Source organism: Lipophrys pholis (genome assembly GCF_963383615.2).
Source record: "Lipophrys pholis genome assembly, chromosome: 5".
Lineage (NCBI taxonomy): Eukaryota > Metazoa > Chordata > Actinopteri > Blenniiformes > Blenniidae > Lipophrys > Lipophrys pholis.
The window spans coordinates 1,754,897-1,776,321 of NC_137628.1; the positions used below are offsets into that span (position 1 = coordinate 1,754,897).

The 21,425-nt window shown below is 45.7% G+C and overlaps 1 protein-coding gene across 1 annotated transcript; it reads left to right on the forward strand.

The window, feature by feature from the left end:
- The first annotated feature begins 166 nt into the window (after positions 1-166).
- trim25 (tripartite motif containing 25) lies at positions 167-21,017 on the forward strand. Its single transcript, XM_080463560.1, has 22 exons — positions 167-288; positions 569-1,185; positions 2,366-2,461; positions 2,535-2,768; positions 3,308-3,476; positions 3,889-3,993; positions 5,147-5,299; positions 6,706-6,765; positions 6,841-7,367; positions 9,948-10,030; positions 12,059-12,245; positions 12,560-12,585; positions 13,728-14,358; positions 14,857-14,952; positions 15,042-15,275; positions 15,359-15,527; positions 18,353-18,418; positions 18,625-18,786; positions 19,122-19,181; positions 19,271-19,336; positions 20,194-20,253; positions 20,337-21,017. The coding sequence occupies exons 2-22, from the start codon at positions 580-582 to the stop codon at positions 20,870-20,872; spliced, it is 4,326 nt and encodes a 1,441-aa protein (XP_080319686.1). The 5' UTR covers positions 167-288; positions 569-579; the 3' UTR covers positions 20,873-21,017.
- The last annotated feature ends 408 nt before the right edge of the window (positions 21,018-21,425 follow it).

Consider the following 21,425-nt stretch of genomic DNA (forward strand, 5'->3'; position numbering starts at 1 on the left):
AAAATGTTTGGAGTCACACTGAAGACATAAAGCATGAAGACACAACAGGAACGGAGCAACGGAGGAACTGGCAAGACGCACGAGAGGAAAAAATACAAACCAGGTGAAGAGAAACACACACAGAGGTGAAACTCATCAGAGCAGCAGTGCGTGTGCGCGTGCGCGCGTGTTGGGCGGAGCCACTACCGGACTTTGACAGACTTTATATCCGGTTGCGCAGCAGCCGCATTGAAGCGTAAAAATCTCCTTCAGTCGACCGAAAACAGGTTTTAAAAGAGGATTTTTCAGGTAATGTCTTCGACTCTTGTACATTTTATTGTGCGTCAACGCGAAAGTGTTTGGATGAAATCGAAACCAGTTGGTGTAGCTGATCTCCGCGTCATGACGCGAAACGTTTATTTATTTATAACAAGTTTGTCTCTTTCAATGACGGATTAGATAATTAATGACAAAATGTGTGGCTATATAGGTAAACCGTGGATTGAAAAGACTTCCCCGTCCCCCCCACCCATGTTTTTACTCGACGTGTTTGCTTTCGATTTCATTAAGTTTCGTTTCTGCGCTCCAGGGTGGATCGTCATGGCCTCTGTGAACGCGGAAGCACCTGAGATGTCTCTGATGAGTCTGGAGGACGAGCTGACCTGCAGCATCTGTCTCAGCCCCTTCCACTGTCCCGTCACGATCCCCTGTGGACATAACTTCTGCCAGGACTGCCTGCTGTCCACCTGGAAGGACTCCTACAGCTGCCCTCAGTGCCGCACCATGTTCGCCACCCGGCCGGAGCTGAAGAAGAACACGGTCCTCAGCAACGTGGTGGAGACCTTCATCGCCAGGAGCGGCCGGAGCGAACCTGTCACGCCTGAAGCGGAGGTGAAACCCCAGAAAGAGGTGGAGACCATCCGCTGCGACACGTGCATGGAGGCGGAGGCGTCGCAGACCTGCCTCACCTGCATGGCCTCCTTCTGTGAGGAGCACCTGCGGCCTCACCGGGACAACCCGGTGTTCCGCCTCCACCAGCTGAGCCGGCCCGTGGCGGACCTGCTGGAGCGCATCTGCCCGGACCACCACAAGCTGATGGAGCTGTTCTGCAGCCAGCACCACCGGAGCATCTGCAGCCTCTGCCTCCAGCAGGAGCACAAAGGATGCTCCCTCACCTCCCATGAGGAGCAGAGGAGCCTGAAGGAGGTAGGGGGTGGGGGTTACCTGTTCTCCCCATGTGTGTGTGTCCCACTGTCCACACTGTAAATGTGTGTTTGTCCTGTGACCTGTCCAGGCTGCACAGTAAGCCATGGCCGACCAGTATGGAAGATGGATGGATGGACCACACACACGTGCACAGAGAATTCAATTAACCTTTATTTATAAAGCACCACAGTCATTTCTAGGGGCTTTTATCAGAGCGAGACATAAGCCATGTTGGAAGGTAGAGAAAGAGAACAGCCGTGGTGTGCAGGACCAGTCGCAGCGATTTTAGAGAAGTTCTGTTTTTCCACGGAATCGGAGCGTTTTCACAAAGTTGCATTTTCAGATTCTCAAAACACCGTTGTCGTGGAAACAGACTCAAAGTTACTTATGAATGTTGTCGTGTAAACGGGGCCCAAAGATTCAGCGTTTGGCAGTTTTGTGTTTACACTGTTTTTTTATTTCACAGTTGAAAGGAATGTACATCTAACTGATCTAGGCCCTGTCCACACAAGAACGCCGTTTCACGTAAACGCAAGGCCTTCGGCCGATCATCCCCACAGGGGGGTGTTTTAGGAGCCTGGAAACGTTGTCGGTTTTTTTTTTATTGGTTTTTTTTATCGAGTTCCAGAATGAGGAAGTTCTGAAAGGCCGGCTCGGCTTTGAAGTGTGGACGCTCAAAGATCCATATCTACGGAAGATGATGTTGCTATAACCCCCCCCCCCCCCCCCCCCCCCCCCCCCCCCCCCCGCTGTCTGTGATGTGACCTAATAACCACAACAATGGCGAACTACATGCTCCAGGTGGCGCTGCGGAAGATACTGACACTTGTTAGTTTAATAAGGTGATATGTGGGATTTCTCTAGTACCAATAGAAACTATGTTCTCTGTGTCATCTTCTGCATTCTTGGCGTATTTGGTTAGTCACAGCGCCCCTAAAGGCCTGGCATATGTACTACATACCTTAAGGCCTGGTGTTGAGGTGTTCATAGTGACTTGTGGACAGAATTTTGTTTGAGATCGCCAGGGAGAAAAAAAAGATGGATTGAGCTCGAGTGGACGAGGCCCGAGGCTGTTTGAACCTGTTGTGATACAGAGCGATGAGAAAGGAGACAAAAATGAGTTTTTATGTGAGATTCTTGTTGAATTTGCTAAAATGTTCTGTTTTTCGTTTTGTTTAAGACCAATCTGAGAGAAACGCTGATATTTCTGGATGGGAAGATTTCAAAGACTGAAGCTGTGCTGTCACAGATGACGGAGATGCAGCGCAAACTGCAGGTAACAAACAATGGGTCTGAATGAGGAGGGAGCCTGAATTAACTCTCCTGATGCTCTGGTGTGAATTTCTCAGGATTCAGCGACCAACAGAAAGAAGATCCTGTCCTCCGACTACCAGCAGATGCGGGAACTGTTGGTCCGAGAGGAGCGCGACGCTCTGATTGTGGTGGACCGAGAGGTGGACACCGGCGTAACCAAAATCAAATCTCTGTCAAAGAAGTTCCAGGAGAACATCGACTGCATAAACGGAGCGAAAGACGAAATCTGCGGCTTGCTGGCTCAGTCCCAGACGCTGGACTTCCTCCAGGTGAGGAGCCTGTGCAGGTCAAAGGTCACCCGATGATCTGTTAGAGGACCGGTGCAGCTTCTAGACAACAACACTTTCTCCCCTCAATAACACCAGTTTTTGTTAAATTCCCTTTTTTCCACATTTTCTTTTCATTTTTGAAGCAACTTTCACATTAAATACATCCAAATATCCACACGAGCAATAAAAACATGCTGGTAAAGTTTTTCTTGTTTTTATTTTGATGGCTCTCACATTTTGCAACGTTTCTTCTACTTGTTTAAACAGATTTGTTTTGGCATATTTTGTCCTTCATGAACACGTCAAAATGATGAACCTCTATTCAGAATATATGTTGCAGTATAAGCTGCATTATTTCCTGAAGCTGGTCTGAAATTGTGCTTCGTCTCAGGCTCCGTTTACGCAACAACCTTTGTGAAAACGCAACCGCCAGCAGGATGGATGTGTATTAATCCTGTATATCAGGTTTTATCTTCTGACGTCCGCTGCCATCGTCTGTTCGGACTTCTACATGTTTCTTTCTCTTCCTTTCTTTGCAGACTTCCTATTCCATTCCTCAGGCTGCGGGGTTTGACCCGTACGCCCCCCGAATCAACCTGGACTCCAAGAAAGTCCTTTTGTCCCAGAACTTTGCTCCTGCGCTGAAGGAACATCTGACAGAGCTGCTCAGACGGCCGCTGGAGGCCAGACTCCCCATCGTGAAGCCAGGTGAGCCAAGACGTCCGATTTCTGGATGAGTGGCGCTGTGGAGTTGGTGAAAAGACGTGGAGACTGAGCGAGGCTTCATGTTCGTCCACTGGGAGCCGTTTGAACTCTTTCTTTACTGGATAAAAGCTCGTAGCTCCAAATATACAGGGGTTTTCTTTTAAGCTGGCCCTCAGGTCATAGGGTGGACACCGCTGGTTTAAAACATGACACAAAAGGTTTATTTGTGTATTTGATTATTCAATTGTGTTAATTTAGCCTTTGTTTCCTCCATAAATACTTTGATTTCAGTGATGTCAGGTTTATCTTGTTTTTAAGTTGAAGAATTCTTCATTGCTGCTTGGTTTTGTTTCTTTGCCCTTCCTTGTTTTGTCCTGTTGTCACTGGATCAGTCATCGACGCTCCTTTTCCTCAGCGTTGTGTCTTTCAGAGCCTCAGTGGCAGCCGAAGTTGCCTAAAGCCGCCCAGAGCCAAAGTCCAGCCTCTCAGGGCGCATCTGGTCAGAAAAAGAAACCTCCAAGTAAGAAAACATGGGTGTTTTATATTTCATTTCTAGATCAAATATGTGGTTAAAAACGATATCACCGTGTTTTGAAGTAGTGCATTATCACGCTTTATTGTTTCTCAGGCTCCGTTTACACGACAACATTCAAGTATCGTGTTTTAAATCAAATTCAATTAAATGAACGAAGTGAAAACGCAAAACTTTTGTCGCATTTTGGGCGTCCGGTTATACGACAACGGAGCTCGGAGCCACTGAAAACCAAACTTTTTGAACAACTTTTCTGAAGCGCTGCTCCCGGTCACCACGGCCGTAGTAGATGCTGTAATTTTAGCACCTGAATAGAAGCCGCACTTATCAAATTTAAAAAGAAATAAAAGAAGTCGGAGTTGCGTGATGCACCTGAACGCATCACCCATGTATTGGCGGCATGAAGCCCGTTAACTCGTAAAAATCCATAAATTAGCTTCATCATTGTTTAAGCTGCAGGCTTCAAAGCCCGTTTAAAAAAAGTAGGAGCTTATAGCCCGAAAATTACGGTGGTTGTTCTGCACATGCTCGGAACAAGAGGGTGGGAGTAACACCATCACCATCTACCATGATGCTCCAAATGGGAACCACAGAGGAAGGAATTCCTCGCTTTGCCGCCTGCGTGGAACCGCGTAGCTTTGATGCTAATGCTACCTGATCAGTCAGGGTAACCAGCCTCGGTTCGGGGTTTTGTTCAGTCTCACTAAAACACTGTAGATCAATTAGGGTAGGTTTCCACCAAGTTCCCGGGCAGCCCCAAACGTGGTGCGCCGTGGGATTTTGGCGAATTCTGAGGAAGGCGTGGCACGTTTCTCACGTTCGGTCAAGGCTTTCTACTGATGAAATGTGGACGCCGGGCCATTTTGAAGCAAGTTTATGCCTCAAAGGGCCACCAAAAGTTAAGGCGGTCGTTGTATCCTGAGACTTTTGCTGTGTGCATACATACCTCTTGATTTCTTTTTCGGTGGCAGAGCTTGTAGAAGGTGTTCTGTCGTCGATTGCTCAGACTTGAATGAAACTCCCCTCCGGGCCCGGCTTTTTGTCCACGGTGGCCTGAAACGGGGCTGTGGCTATCCGGGAACATAGTCACTGTGATATTTGTATTGAGGTAAAGGTTCTTTTACACTGTTTGTCTGTCTAGTGAAGCGCCGTTTCTCCCCAGAACAATCCAAAAATTGGGAGTCGACCGGAGAGCCTGGGATGGGAAACCGCAGGAGCTCCATGGACAACCTGATGGAGTTTGGTGGGAAAGAGAAACTCAAAGGTCATCGTGCTGCAGCCCAAGACAAACCAGGTACACGGAACAAAAGCTCGGTCTGTGGAAACTTTCCAGACGTGGAAATGAAGATGACTTCTCCAGTACTTTTAGCTTACTGCAGTGAAAAATACTGTTAAAAAAAACCCCAAAAAAACTTGGTTCAAATCATAGGCATTGTCTGCTCGTCAGGGTTGGGTGATAATAGTAACGGTATCGATTTTATTAGTCATTAAAAAAAAACAAAAAAAAAAAACTGCTGCGCAATTTCTTTACTATCTAAATAATGAGCTGTTTGTTCAGCACTTGTGTATCTGCGCTTGAGTTCTCACTTTTAAACATTTGATAAGCTAAAGTGTTTTTCATGACAGTCGATAAGCCTATGGACAGGACGGCTCAGAAGTGAAAGCATGGTTTTAGGCAGCCAGCCGTCATTTGGACGGTCAATCTTTGTAAAATACGGTCGAGAAAATGGTGGAGGTGTTGCTCAAAACCTCTGTGTATAATGTCCATCACTACTTCTCACCGTCTCATTTTGCCTAAATGTATGAAATTTTGTTTTTCGCCGGAATACATCGAATTATCGGCTCAAGTAAACGACTCGCAACTGACTTCAGTTTTTTTATTTTGCTCAGTAACGAGCAACGTGATCGGTCAAAGGATACCATGTGGTCTATACCTTTTTGAAAGGCGGCCTCTGATTGGTTCATAATTCTCTGACTCATTCTGATGCGTTCAAATGCCGGGCCAGAGGAGAGGAATTTTGGATGAATTTTCTTTCCAAAATGCTGATGATTAATATCTGCAGAATCCTCACAGGTGGGACTAAATCTATGGAGCTATGATCGATCTAAGTTTTCATTTCCAAAATTACACGTTTGGATAACTGTACATCATTAATGCTTTTCGTTGAAGAATAAAATGTATCAAAATCAGCATTTTCGCAGCAAAGAATAAGTGTTGACATTCATGCTCCATCACCAATTTATGTGCGACTCTGATGTACTAAAGTCTTTGGACCGAGCTATAGGAGGCCTGCAGATCACAAATAAGCATCTAATATTCAATTAAAAGAAAGAGGAGAATATAAACTATTTCAAAGTTTACAGTTGCTCAGTTGAGGGGTTGAGATAGAAGCAATGTGTCAACTCCAGAGGGCATAAACGAGTACATGTGGTGAAGTGAGACACGTACAAATGAAAAGAAGCTATGACCTTAAAAGAGAAAAAGACAACTTTTTAACAAAGCAAGAAAGTTCATTGGATGCATCAGCAAACATGCCGAGGAGAAAAGGAAATGTATTACTGTTAAGAAGCAAACTCTACATGTCACAATGTAGTATTCAGCAGTCCAGAATACATGAGAATGCACCATTTAAGGTCTATCGCAATTTTATTTTTTTTTTGAGCTTCAGCACTACGACTCTTTGTTTTCTTGTCTTGTAGAAAAAGTGGAACATCCCATTTGCTTCAGTTCTGGTGAGAAGCGAAGCAAGCTTCTGAAATGTGAGTGTCGCCGACGTCTTCTCGCTCTCGATGTGTTTCATTTCTGGATTTAAACTTTCATCCTCTGTCCTGCAGATGGCACCGTGCTCACTTTTGATTCGAAGACGGCCCACAACCGCATCGTGCTGAGCGAGGGCTTTGCCAAGGCCTGCGTGTCGGAGCAGCACGCCAACTACCCCGAAAACCCGCGGCGCTTCACCGTCTGCTCCCAGGTGCTCGCCACCAAGGCTTTCTCCCAGGGCCGCCACTACTGGGAGGTCCGCCTGAGCGGCAACAACTTCGTGGGCATCGGCTTGGCGTACGGCAGCATCGACCGCAAAGGCCCGGCCAGCCGCCTGGGCCGCAACGCCCAGTCGTGGTGCGTGGAGTGGTTCAACGTCAAGCTGTCGGCCTGGCACAACAACAGCGAGACGGTGCTGGTCAACCCCAGCCCGAGGCGCGTGGGCGTGCTGCTGGACTGCGAGGACGGCACGGCCACCTTCTACAACGTCACCGACAGAGCGTATCCCTTCCACGCCTTCGTGTTCCCCTTCGCCGAGGCCGTGCACCCGGCGTTCTGGATCTTCTCCAGCGGCTCCTCGCTTTCACTGTGCAAGCTGCAGGCCTGAGGTGCAGACACACAGAAACAGAACTTCTTCTCCCCGTTGACGAACGTAACCATGCCAAAACATGTTTCTGACCCCCCCACCCCCGTAACTGAGCCCCGTTAGCACAATGAGAGGAATTATGTGTATTTAAAGTGTGAGACCAGCACGGTTTCTTTCAGTTTAGAGAAGAAATACTAATGAAAGTAAATAAATAAATGGAGGCTAACACTTTAAGTAAAATGGTTATTTTGGGAATTTATAATTACAACTACAAAATGAGCCTAAACGTCTTTTTTTAAATGCTCTGTTTTCAAAGGAATAACCAATATGCATTTAAAGATGACTCGGTGAAACGGTAGGATGGATTTCTCCTTCAAACCTGTTTAAAGTGACTTTCTTCTGCTCACCACTGGGAAAACCGATTAGTTTAGGACTTGGTCAAATTAAAGGAATTTCCTCCGCTTTGCCCCTAAATCTCATCTCTGCTCATCGTCTAAGATTATGTTATCATTCAGTCCAAACTTTATTGATCCCAGAAGAAATAACAGACACTGAAATGTAAACCCCAACCTAAAGACGTAAAATCGACATATTTATCCCAGTGGTGAAAGTTGGTAACCACATTTCAAAAATGAGATGAATTAAACATCTGAATTTGATGAAACTACGTTTAAACGACACAAATGCAGATATCCGTGAATAGATTGCAGTAGAAGAAGAAAACTGTAAAGTGATTATTGGTGGAGTTTAGTAAAAACGGCTCTGGTTTTAAAGGGTTAAACAAAGCCAAGCCAGAGTTGATGGGATGTTTCTCCTCTTTGGTACTTTATATACGTCGTAAAGTACTTTTCCTGTGAAGGCGCAGAATGAGGATGTCGACGACTCGTAGGGACGCTGGCGGCTGGTTCTAGACGATGTCCTGAGCTGTTGTTGGCGGTTTGTGTTTTTTGTTGTGCTGAAAACAGACGTGTGTTTTCAGGCTGTGAGCTGCACGCTGGCTGACCCTGACGCTCTTGTGTGTCGGTCACCTGATCAAAAAACACACGGTTTGGTTTGTTCTCGTCATGTGAGATTAGCAGGTTAAATTATGTTGATCCGTGTGTGTCGGAGTGCTTCCTAACAAAGAGCTGAACATATCAACAGGTGAACATATCACCTGCAGGAAGTGTTTTGTGAGGAAGTGTGCTCTAATCTGTGTGTGTGTGTTCCTGTTCCTGGATGGCAAAAGTCTGGATTATTGGAATATTTTATTGAGGTGAAGCTCTTTGGTTGACCTTTAATAAAGACAAACAGAAATGCAGACTCACACCAAAAGCTGTTGGTGTTCTGTTGTGGGATCGAAGGCGGTGCGCTGAGGGAACTCCTGCACAGGGAGAACATGCAGTCTGCACGCCACGCCGTGTCGCTCTGCAGCCACTCAGGCCATGACCATGTGATTCAGATATCCTGTGTGTGGCGTTCAGACTCCAGAGGCCTGTACTACGAACCGTGGTCAACATATCCAGGATCTCTCTTGTTGCCTGGGTTCACTTATCTCCAGACATGTGTGATCCTGATCACCATTACTATGAAGCGGGTTATGAAGTTGCTTGTTCCACCCAGTTTTCTTCCCTTCAGGATCACCATCGTTCACAGTTTGCAGCGTCTGACCAATCATACACGTTGAGAATCCCTCCAGAGCAGCGGACTTTACCGTAGAGGAGCAGTTATTCTCTGACGATATGGAGAATTAAAACACATCCACCAGGCGAAAAAGCGACACGGTTGCCGCAGCCAAGGTCAGAAAATTCCCGACTTGTTAATGCGTCATGAGATTATGCCAGATTAATTCATTGGACAATATAAACGGACGGCTCTGTGATCCCTCAGTTTCACTTTATTACAGCAGAAACATGTCGGGCTGAACTTCCTCACTGCTCTTCTTCTAGTTTAGATTTTCCATCCAGTTGTTTTAAGACTGAGTTTCCTCCGTGTGACTGTGTTTTGTGTTGAAATATTAATTCATCGCTGCGACGGCAAGAGAAGTTCTGCGTTCCATAAATTCCTGTTTCTGCAGTTCTGTCAGCGTGACCATTATTATTATTATTATTATTAAGCTCATTTTCCCAGATCAACCCTCGTGGAGCGAAGCAGACTTGGAACAAGTCAAAGACAAAAACATCCTTCAAAGCCTCAGTGACCAGGATTTATTTTATTATGCCAAAGATTGTTGTAAATACTCTTTCTCAGCTCAGCGCTGAACCCACTCTCTAATCGCCATCATTTAAGAATGAGCAGGTCATTTTCCAAGAGATGTGATTGGTCAGGAGACGGAGCTTTTGCGCTCGCTGTGATCTTATCCGGAGATATCCTGCTCCGGCGCAGGTCAGACGTTCACAGTGAGTTACCACGGTGATTTATCCCGGCGAGAAGTGAACCGAGTGTCGTAGTACAGAAAACCAAGGGTTAATCCTTGGAGTTATCTCCATAAGAGAAAATCCGGTGTCGTGGTACAGGCCTCTGAAGGGGTTCAGCGGGTATCAACAGGAGTCATACACGCTGTTTTTATCGTGCTGATGTCTCTTTAACCGTTTTGTGTTTTATGACTTGATGCAGGGAAGTCTGGAAGTACTGAGGAGAGGCGGAGACACGCAGCAGTTCATCCTGGCTTGGTTTTATCCAGGGATCCTGCTCATGTGGTGTCCTGCATAGAAAACAAATATAAGGTTTTATCTATGCTCAACATAAAAAAAACAACCCAGGTTGAGATTTGGGTTGGTTCAGCCTCCAGTTCCACAGGGGGTGAATTATTTGTGACACAAAGTTCACCTCAAACTGAGGCGTGGCATTGCTGTGGTTTAACTCTGCATGTTTGAAAAGGATTTGTTGTGACAGTTTTCATGTTGTTTCCTCCAAAGTGCAGCACAGCTTGTCATCTACTGACGGTACGCATGTGAAACAGGCTATTTCAGGCTATTGAACTCTGCAATAGCGATGCTTTAGGGGGGGGAACCACGATGCCGCTGAGCCTCCTGAATGTTGTGTTCTCAAACCCGACTCATGTCGGAAAGTTTTCACAATATAGTTCGATTGAAGGTGTTCAAACTGAGCTGAGGCTGCCAACGAGCAGCACTGAGTGTTTGTAGTTTGACACCAGCCTCATTGGCTCCCACGCGGCGAAGTGTTGGCGTCATTCTCAGCGACTTGGCTTCAGTCTGCTGACACGCGTCATCGGAGGCTTGTAATTTCACACCAGCCTCACGTTTGGACTTGTGTGTTAACGGGTTGCCGTTAAGCGAATCAGTTTTCATACCAAACTGATTTCCTGTCGGAAGCTCGACGCGGATCAGAGTGATGAGCTGAAGCTTCTTCGGGGATCTTTGTCAGAGTTCCTCCGCCCGGGCTTCGGGTGTGGAGTTTCATTCCTGGAAATCTGCACCTGAACCAGGAAGCCTTCAACTTTCAATCTGAGTTTAAACTAAATGTCAGCGATTTTTGAATAGATCAGATTCTGTGTTTAGTTTCATCTAATCGTACTTCGCTGTTAATATGTTGTGTACATCAGACCTGCTGTCGTCACGGCTTCTTTTCTTTGTGTCTGAAGTTTGTGTTGGGGGGGGGGGGGGGAGTAATGCAGAATTTTCTTTTTCTTTCGCAGATGTTTTAGACAGTTCAGTTAATAAATTCTGATCAAAGTTTGAAGTTGAAATCTTTACATTATGAATCGTTTTCTGACTGTATTTAGTGTTTGCATGTATTTAACCCCTCGTTGCCAATAAAAGCTTTTCTCCTGATTCGTTGCACTTTAAAGAGGAGTTTAGAAAATGTTGCACCATTTGTCACCATTAGCATCTTGTTAGCTCAGATCAAACTCACTAATCTCTGCAAATTAGAGTTCTTTCTTAAAAAGTATGCCGTAATTGAGAGTATATATATGAAATCCTTTATTGTGAGACTTTATCAATTAAATACTACATTGCTAAACAAGAACTATACCAGGGGTTTTCAACCTGCATCTCCAGAGCCTCGTTGTGGCTCCCTGAACTTTCCAGAATGTGCCATGTAAATAAAAGATTTTCATTTTTATACTATTGCAACCTGCGAATAAGAGTATCCCCCGATACTCTGCAAAAAGGATTTTTCATCACTATGACTCTTAGACGTCGCATAACATTCAAAACCTCACAGAAAGCAGACGATTTGAGCTTTATACACGGATATTAATACTCAATAAATTAAATTGTCCTCCAGGACTTAGCAGATTGTCATTGTTATCTTTATAGTAGTATTCCATCCTTCACATACGAAGTGCTTCATTTAAAAACTAAACAAATGTTAGATTCCCATAGACACAAACTGTGATCATCCACACAGACACCAGGTGGCGCTCTCACACAGGAAAAAAAACAAAAGCTTCTTGGTTTTACACAATTTATATGGAAATAATCGACCTTGATTTAGTTATTCAAATCAAACTTTATTTATGGAGCATTTTTCATACGCAGACAATTGCAACACAAAGCGCTTCATATAAAATAGAAAAAAAAAATAGAATTAAATAAAGCTAGAAACACATGCATGAACTCACACACACACACACACGCACACACACACACACACACACACACACACACACACACACACACACACACCCACAGCCACAACACCAACTGCCCGTAACAAACTGTATGAACTGATGTAAGAATGGCCGGACACTGATGATCCAGGAGAGAAAACACCACCCTGGGAGCCACAGCGGACCGCTCCGACCCACCGGGTCAGGAGCCCACACCACGGTCAGTGAACCACAGTGCTGAGCTCCACCGCCGTGGCCAGAACCGTCCCAGGACGACGCCCCCTACAGGCAGACCAGACTCAACTCCCGATGTGGAGCGCCCCAAAGAGGAGACACTGGTAAATAGGAGCCAATTGAGTGAATCAATAAATGAAAATTAAAGATAAGAAAATAAAAAGTAAGAGTAATTGATCAATAGAAATTGAGAAATAAGAGCTTATAAAATGAATTCATAAATGAAATAAAGGATTAAGCTATAACATTGACTACATTAGAAAACAAACAAACATGTTAGTAAAATATTCAACTAATTAAATGCTAAATTGAAAAACATTTAAAAACTAATCAAATCTTAAAATCATGAGGCCACACCCCCTATAGGGAACGCCCCTCCCCCTCCAGCGAGGCCCCTCCCGCAGAGTTCAGCTGACAGTCGGACACGCACTTCCCTGGAAGAAGGTAGGATCCGAACTCTGCGTTCATAGACTGAAGCTGATAGATATAGATATATTTCTTTTTAATCCTTTTAAAGACTCTGTCAGCTTGTTTCAGGGAGTCGTTTCAGTGTGTTCACCGGTTCTTGGAGCATTAAAATGGGTGTGATCTTCAGATAACAGCTTCTGGAAAAGAAGATATGTTCAGTTTCATTTCTGCTGAAGGACGCGGAGTCCTGCTCTCCTGGGAAAACCTGAGCACTTTCATTTATTCTGGATTTCTGTTTGCACAGAGAAAATATTTCATCCCAGAGAAGTTTGTACCTAAAGCAACTCACAGTTTATCAGTTTTATTTTTATTGATATTTGAACTTTATTTATTTTCTGTGTTTGTTTTCCTGTGTGGGGCAATGCTACAAAGAATATCCCTCTGGGATTAATAAAGTATTTCTATTCTATTCATTCAAGTGTAAAGGAACTGGTGAAATTGTCTCAGCGTGGCATAAGACACAGCACAGACACGTATTTCCTCTTTTGTGATCACCCCCACCGGGCACGCACCATATTTATTTACGCATGTGTTGCACGTCAGCAATTAGATCAGCATTAGTCACGTGATCGATCAGCGTTGCCATTGACAACTTGTAAACAAAAACTAAAATAAAACACATGTAGCATATAGCAAATCATAAGAAAATGAGAGCCTAGCTCAACAGAAATAATACACAGTAAAGAATAGAGAGTCAATCGATTTAGACACAAATAGAGTACTTCTCTGTAGAGTGGATAATCATAATAATCATAGGATATCTGGGGTTTTATTTCTACTGTTGTATCATGTAAGATTTGAGAATGTTCTGCTCTGTGGCAGCGTTCAGTTCTTTGTTTTCTGCCTCACTTCAGCCGCAGTGCAGTCTTTTTCTTATGCACATCACAGATGATGTTTTCGTTTGAGTCTTGATGTTTCTCCAAACTTCCTACCTGACTGGGAACTTCCTAGTTTGAGGCATTCCCTTGGTATCATTCTCACGTTCAGTTTACTGGTGAACTCACACTTTGATCATGGCGGATCATTTTCTATTCTTTTAACATTATTGATTTAATATCAGTGTGACTGTTTGCACCGTAAAGAGAATCAACGTGTTTCGATTTGCTTCCATGTCGCAGCCTCACTCACACCCAGTGGATCGTCATGGCCTCTGTGAACGCGGAAGCACCTGAGATGTCTCTGATGAGTCTGGAGGACGAGCTGACCTGCAGCATCTGTCTCAGCCCCTTCCACTGTCCCGTCACGATCCCCTGTGGACATAACTTCTGCCAGGACTGCCTGCTGTCCACCTGGAAGGACTCCTACAGCTGCCCTCAGTGCCGCACCATGTTCGCCACCCGGCCGGAGCTGAAGAAGAACACGGTCCTCAGCAACGTGGTGGAGACCTTCATCGCCAGGAGCGGCCGGATCGAACCTGTCATGCCTGAAGCGGAGGTGAAACCCCAGAAAGAGGTGGAGACCATCCGCTGCGACACGTGCATGGAGGCGGAGGCGTCGCAGACCTGCCTCACCTGCATGGCCTCCTTCTGTGAGGAGCACCTGCGGCCTCACCGGGACAACCCGGTGTTCCGCCTCCACCAGCTGAGCCGGCCCGTGGCGGACCTGCTGGAGCGCATCTGCCCGGACCACCACAAGCTGATGGAGCTGTTCTGCAGCCAGCACCACCGGAGCATCTGCAGCCTCTGCCTCCAGCAGGAGCACAAAGGATGCTCCCTCACCTCCCATGAGGAGCAGAGGAGCCTGAAGGAGGTGGGTAATGCTTCGTCCTCAATATATTCCACAGTACCGAGCATGCCTGGTTTGAGGATAGATTTAAAAGAGTAAATCCTAATGTTACAAATAAATTGTCCCACTGTTCCCTCCGTCACAATGTATTTGAAGAATTTAAAGAGCGTTCCCATGATGTCAAGTAAAGTTGAACTTTTGGCTGCTCTATTCAGCCACAGCTGATCATCTCCATGAATCTTCCTCTTCTGCTCCGTTCTGTCCAATATATTCACTGTGTCTCCTCGGCACACGGCCCAAACATTTCAGCCCAGCTTCTGGTTTTTCTTCTGCCAGAGACACGTTGACCCTGACTGGGCTGATGGCTTCAGTGACATTCAACAATATACTGTTGAGCAAAGAGGTTTTCTTGTATTGGTTAAACACACAGCCAGCTGTGCTCCGGATGGACGGAAACACTTTAGTCTGCTTGTGTCCGTCCCGTCTCACTTTCTGCTCTCTGGTCTGGATTTGCCTTTGCAGTCTGATTTCAGGGACAAGTTGAGTTCACTGAACGACAAGATTCTGAAGACCAACACCGTGATGAATCAACTGAACGGCACGCAGAGCCAGCTGAAGGTGACTTTCACACTTTTCACTCTTCACATGTGAAAGAAAAATGTTTCTGAAGCGGCTTTCACGTGTTTTTACTCGCTGTTGATCTTCAGGAAGCTGCAAACGACAAAAAGAAAGCTCTCGCCGCCGTGTATCGGCAGATTCAGGACATGTTGGCTCAAGATGAGCGCGAGGCCCAGCGGGAGGTGGACCGCGAGCTGGAGACTGGTGAGAAGAAACTTCGGGATACCGTGACGACCTTCTCAAAAAACAGTGAGAAGCTGGCGAAAGGCCGAGAGACGATCAACAGTCTGCTGGCTCAGTCCCAGGACATGGCGTTTCTACAGGTGGGCCAAACTTTGTCTCGGGAGGTTTGAGGTTAAGGAGAAAGACACACTGGGGAAGATTAAAGCCCCTCTGCTCTTCACAGGCTTCGTTTGAGTTGCCCAAAGTGGCCAAGTTTGAACCCCACGTGCCTCAGATCACCCTGGACTCGGTGAAGGTGAAGGCCACCCAGACGTTTGTTTCTGCCCTGAAGGAGAACCTGGCGGAGATCCTGAAACAGCCTGTCGAGGCCAGATCCCCGTTACTGAAGTCAGGTAAACTCTTCGTCATGTCGGATTTAATCCCGAACCTTAAACACAAAGCTTCAAAGCAACCGATCACATCGAGGGGCCCGTTCACACGGCAACGACTTCTAGTGAAAACACAAAACTTCTGTTGTGTTCTGAGTGACTGTTTACATGACAACAGAGAATAGAGTCACGGAGCGCAACTTTTCAACAACAGCTTCCAAGGAGGAACTTTTTGAAAAGGTTCCAACTATGACTCCATGTTACTGGTGGAAACTCTAATCCTGGTCCTGCTCACCACGGCCGTAGTAACTAGTAGTTCTGCACATGCTCAGTAGAGACAATCACAACAATGTTTTTCTCCAGAGTGTCATGACTCCCAGTCCATAGTCTCCTGGGACTTGGTACTTTTATTGTGACAGCCACCATAATAACAATCCAACTTGGTCGTCTGTCCTCTAGAATGTCTGTGTCCTCCCTTTGTTAATGTTTAGAGCAGATTGTGCCGCTTTTTCTTTTTTTTTTTTTCCCCCATTGTCCCCTGCTGCGTGTGTGTGTGGTTTTATTACTAAAACAAACAACAGCACCAACATGAAAACGACATTGTTTTCAGTGATTCGGCCGTTACGGTGTAAATGGGAAACTCAAAAAGTTGTTGTGTAAACAAGGTCTGTCCCATTCTGTTTGGTTTTGTGGGCCTTTGCTTCCTCAGTGTCTGATGTCTTCCTGTTGAATGCCGCATGACGTTGCTCCAGTCACATTCAGCCTCTCACTCACATTAATGGTTCTCTCACACATTACTGGAGCTACTTGAGGTTCATTGCCGGTGCATGATGGAGGATCGAAGCGCTCTACCAAATGAGTCAGGGGCGCCTCAGTGTCGGCCCTTACAACTCGCCCCCACAGCCTTTGCTTAGCCACATAAATGTGTTCTGCACAGTTCTTAAGGATTCCTCCAGAGTTTCTGATGCACCGATTACTGCAGAGGTTTTATCAATCCAAACATCTTAGTCTGGATAAATGTGCCATCACTTTTCCCTTTGCCCTACATTTACAAAATGTATCCCCAATTTCTTTGAATGTTCTCCTGCACAGTTAGTGTGTTGCCTTGCGTCCAGCTGTGTCTTGTTTTCCTTTTGACGAGTGTGCAAATCTACGTTTCAGTGCTGAGCATGGCGATTCTGCACTCGATCACAGTCATGAGTTACTTATGGAGTGACTCCAAATGATGTTGATGGTTTAGGGTTTTATAGCTGTTATTGCTGCGTTGTTGTTACACATCAGCGGAGCTGTGCGTGTGCCTGCTGACGTGTTCAGGGTGTAACCTGCCGTCCCAGTCAGCTGGGATCAGCTTTAACAGGCAACATTGCTTAATATCACAAGGCTGAAACTGGTCTGACCGGATCTTTCCTCTTTTCTTTAGTTCCACGTCAGGGATTCGTTTATGTAATGAATCGAAGTTTTTTCTTTTTTTTTTTTTAAACGCTTGCTTTCGGTTTGAATTTGTGCGACACTGATTGCTGGAGGTTCTCTTGATCCCAGTGTTGACGGTTCGATTCCCAATGTTTTCTTGTCCATGTGTCTTCGCGTCATTGGTGACGACTGGAGCACATGGTGTGGTGCGTGAATGGGTGAATGTGACTAACCGTGTAAAACAGCTACCTAGAAGTTAAATGTAATATACAGTGGAGTGAAAAAGTGTTTCCCTTCCTGATTTCACACTTTTTTGCATGTTTTCCTCACTTAATGTTTCAGATCATCCAACTAATTTAAACATTAGTTAAACATTACACAAGTAAACACAAAGTGCAGTTTTTAAATGAAGGGTTTTATTAATGAGGAAGAAACAAATCCACACTCCATGGTCCTGAGTGAGAACGTGTTTCCTCCCAGCTCCTGTTAAAGCAGAACTGTGGCTGATCACACCTGAGTTCTACTTCTGTCGCCACACCGGGCCTGATCACTGCTCACCTGTTCTCAGTCTAGAAATCACTTAAATAGGACCGACATGACAACGTGAAGTCGGTCACAAGATCCTCAGAACCTACAGACATCCTGCTGAGAGCCAAAGAAATTCAGGAACAAATGAGACAAAAAGAATTGAAATCTATCAGTCTGGAAAAGGTTCTGCGAGGCCAAACCACTGCTGAGCAAATAGAACATTGAGGCTCGCCGCAGAAAACATCTTGATGATCAACGAGACTTTTGGGAAAATATTCTGTGGACTGACGAGACACAGGTTGAACTTTTTGGAAGGTCTGTGTCCCAGTACGTCTGGAGTTAAAGTAACGGCGCATTTCAGAATAAGAGCATGATCCCACCAGTAGAATGTGGTGGTGGCGGTGTGATGGTCTGGGGCGGTGTTGCTGCTTCAGGACCTGGAAGACTTGCTGTGATAAATGGAAGCATGAATTCTGCCGTCTACCAAAATATCCTGGAGGAGAACGTCCGGCCGTCTGTTGGTGACCTCAAGCTGAAGAGAACTTAGGTTCTACAGCAGAACAACGATCCAAAACACACCAGCAGGTCCACCTCTGAATGGCTGAAGGAAAAACTACATGAAGACTTTGGAGTGGAAAGTCAAAGTCCTGACCTCCACCCTATGGAGATGCTGTGGCAGGACCTTAAGAAGACACTTTATCACTCAGGGACATGTAGAACCCTTCATTTAAAAACTGCATTTTGTGTTTCCTTGTATAATCTTTGACTGTTTACATTAGTTTGATGATCTGAAACATTTAAGTGTGAAAAACATGCAAAAAAGTAAGACACCAGGAAGAGGGCCAACACTTCTTCACACCACTGTAAGTGAATAATTGAATTAAAAAAAACAATCAATTTACCTCCTCCAGGTGAAAAAGCAGTGAATTCCTCTGGTTCGCCTAAAACTGAAAGTACCGGATCAACGGCAAAATGTGGTGAGTTCAAACTAAACTGAATTATGTGAAACTGCAGGTTTGTACGATAATTACATGAATTGGAATGTTATGATCCGTAAGTTTCATTTCCTTCTGTCAAGTGTGTCAAATACAGACCTGAATTATCTGGTGACACGTGATTGTTTATGATGTAATAAACTCCTCCAGCTGTTCAGTCACTCCTCGTTTCTCCTCATCCGTTACAGAAGCAGCAAAGACGGCGCGGCGAAATCGGACTAGGTCTAAAAGTCCAGGTCGTCCTCTCATCCAGCCACAGCTCCACCCTCACCCCCACCCTCACCCCCACCCTCTGTTTCCTCCACCCCAGGTGGCGTACATGAGGCAACACTTTAAAGGACAACTGTTTGGTAAGCACACACACACACACACACACACACACACACACACACACACACACACACACACACACACACACACACACCAGAAGTTTTGAGATGTTCCTGGTTTCACGTTTACATGGAAACACTGAAAACGATGTTTTCATGTTTGGCCACTAGTGGGTGCTGTTTATTTTTGTAATGAAACCACACACACACACGTGCAGCAGAGAACAATCTGCTCTAAACACCAACAATGAGAGAAGACGGACATTCTAGTAGACGGACGACCAAGTTGGATTGTTATTACTATTCCTGAGCTCCGTTGTCATGGCGACACTCAAAACACTGCAAAATGTCTCCAGGTGAAAGACCGCGACCACCAGCAGGGTTCATGCTGCGTCCTGTAGCTCCGCAGGAATACGGTGAGCTATCGGCAAATGGTTCATCACACGTGAAGCAGGAGTGTAGTAGTCGACGGTAAGCCGCATTGTTTCTGACTCTGACCCTTCAGGGATGCAGTGGAATCCGCTCCACCCGAAGCTCGTCCCCAAACCGGACCAGCGGACCCAAACTCAAAGTAGGAAGTGTGAACCGGGTACCCAACAAAGAAATGACATGTAGTTTAGTAAATACGCCCGGTGAAACGAACACGCGTCAACGCAATAAAAACAAATCCCCAGATCTGTTAAGTTCTCTTTACGCTCCTCATATTTCTGTGCACCGACGGCCACCATGGATTTAACAGTTTAACATGTATCGAATCACGTTGTTGTGGTTAGCATTAGCATGCTAAAATGAAAGTGAGCTTCTCTTTCTAGGAGATCATGAATTGGTTTCTTAAAATAGAGCTAGCATCCAGATTATAGAGCAACTTCCTCACTAACATCCAGATTATAGAGCAACTTCCTCCTCTAACATTAAGATTAGAGCATCTCCCTCTTCTAACATCCACATTATAGAGCATCTTCCTCACTAACATTCAGATTACAGAGCAACTGCCTCCTCTAACATCCAGATTATAGAGCATCTTCCTCACTAACATTCAGATTACAGAGCAACTTCCTCCTCTAACATCCAGATTATAGAGCAACTTCCTCACTAACATTAAGATTAGAGCATCTTCCTCTTCTAACATCCACATTATAGAGCATCTTCCTCACTAACATTCAGATTATAGAGCAACTTCCTCCTCTAACATCCAGATTATAGAGCAACTTCCTCACTAACATTAAGATTAGAGCATCTCCCTCTTCTAACATCCACATTATAGAGCATCTTCCTCCTGTAACATCCACATTATAGAGCATCTTCCTCAATAACATCCACATTATAGAGCATCTTCCTCCTGTAACATCCAGATTATAGAGCACCCCCCCCCCCCCCCCCCCCCCACCCCCCCGAGTTTCAGCGGGTCATTTTTCTCTTTTGTTGCAGAACCTACAGACGGTCCTTCAGATATCAGTTCATCTGAGAAGAGAAGCGAGCTTCTGAAGCGTGAGTGTCTTTTCGGTCACCGTCTGCCCGGCGGGGTTCTGGCTTGTCGTCTGACTGGCCGTCGTTTCTTCGGTCTCCTCCAGATGGCGTCACGCTGACTTTTGATCCCAACACGGCTCACAAGCGTGTGGCGCTGAGCAATGCGTTCACCAAGGCGTCCATGTCCGAGGGCCAGGCTGACTACCCCGACTGCCCGCAGCGCTTCGACGTCTGCACCCAGGTGCTCGCCACGGAAAGCTTCTCTCAAGGGCGCCACTACTGGGAGGTGCAGCTCAGCAGCCCCAGCTTCGTCGGCATCGGTTTTGCTTACGGCAGCATCGACCGCAAAGGCCCCGGCAGCCGGCTGGGACGGAACGCCCGGTCCTGGTGCGTGGAGTGGTTCAACGACAGGACGTCGTCCTGGCACAACGGCAGCGAGACTCTGATCGCCAGCGTGACACCGAAGCGAGTGGGGGTGCTGCTGGACTACAAGGAGGGCACGGCCACACTCTTCAGGGTGGCCGACAGGGCGTATCCCTTCCACACCTTTGTGTTTCCTTTCACCGAACCCGTCTACCCGGCTTTCTGGATCTTCTCCAGGGACTCGACCATTTCGCTTTGCAAAGTGCAAAGTGCCTGAGTCTCATCAGATCGCAGATTTATTTAGACGTGCAAAACCTCTTTACTCTGATCCAGACGGGAATTTGTTTGGGAAATCTTGTTTGTCTCATAATGAACGATGTGTGATTTTGCAGGGAGGACCTGTGTCAGCAGTTTTGGAACCTCCGCGCTGCTTTTGGTGACCTTCAATTCAGGAAACGGGAAGATCTTTCTCGTCACAATTCAGCCTTTAAGAAGGCCCTGTCTGACTTCAAAGTTCATAGAATAATGTAATAAAATTGTCTTCAACTTTTATAATCGCTCTCAGTCTGATTTTGTCTCCGAGGTTTTTTACGAGGAAATTCTCCTGAACAACTATTTAAAGTTGGAGTTCAGAAATGGAGCAGTTCAAAGCTAAAAACACTCGTATTGTTAAAAACAATGGATCGTGACAATAATATGGTTATTAAATAGATATCATCAAAAAAATTGACTAAATATCTGTTCAAACTGTACATGGAAATATGGTGACTTGATTTGGACTCGACCTATTTCAGGACTTGACTTGGGAGAGAAACTAGACCCCCGAGCTG

Bases quoted from the DNA above. Each gene is read 5' to 3' on its own strand.
- trim25 (XM_080463560.1), top strand. From the start codon at position 580: ATGGCCTCTGTGAACGCGGAAGCACCTGAGATGTCTCTGATGAGTCTG. The intron at 2,769-3,307 runs GTGAGGAGCCTG...CTTTCTTTGCAG, and splicing joins AGACGCTGGACTTCCTCCAG to ACTTCCTATTCCATTCCTCA. The intron at 19,337-20,193 runs GTAGGAAGTGTG...CTTTTGTTGCAG, and splicing joins CCAGCGGACCCAAACTCAAA to AACCTACAGACGGTCCTTCA.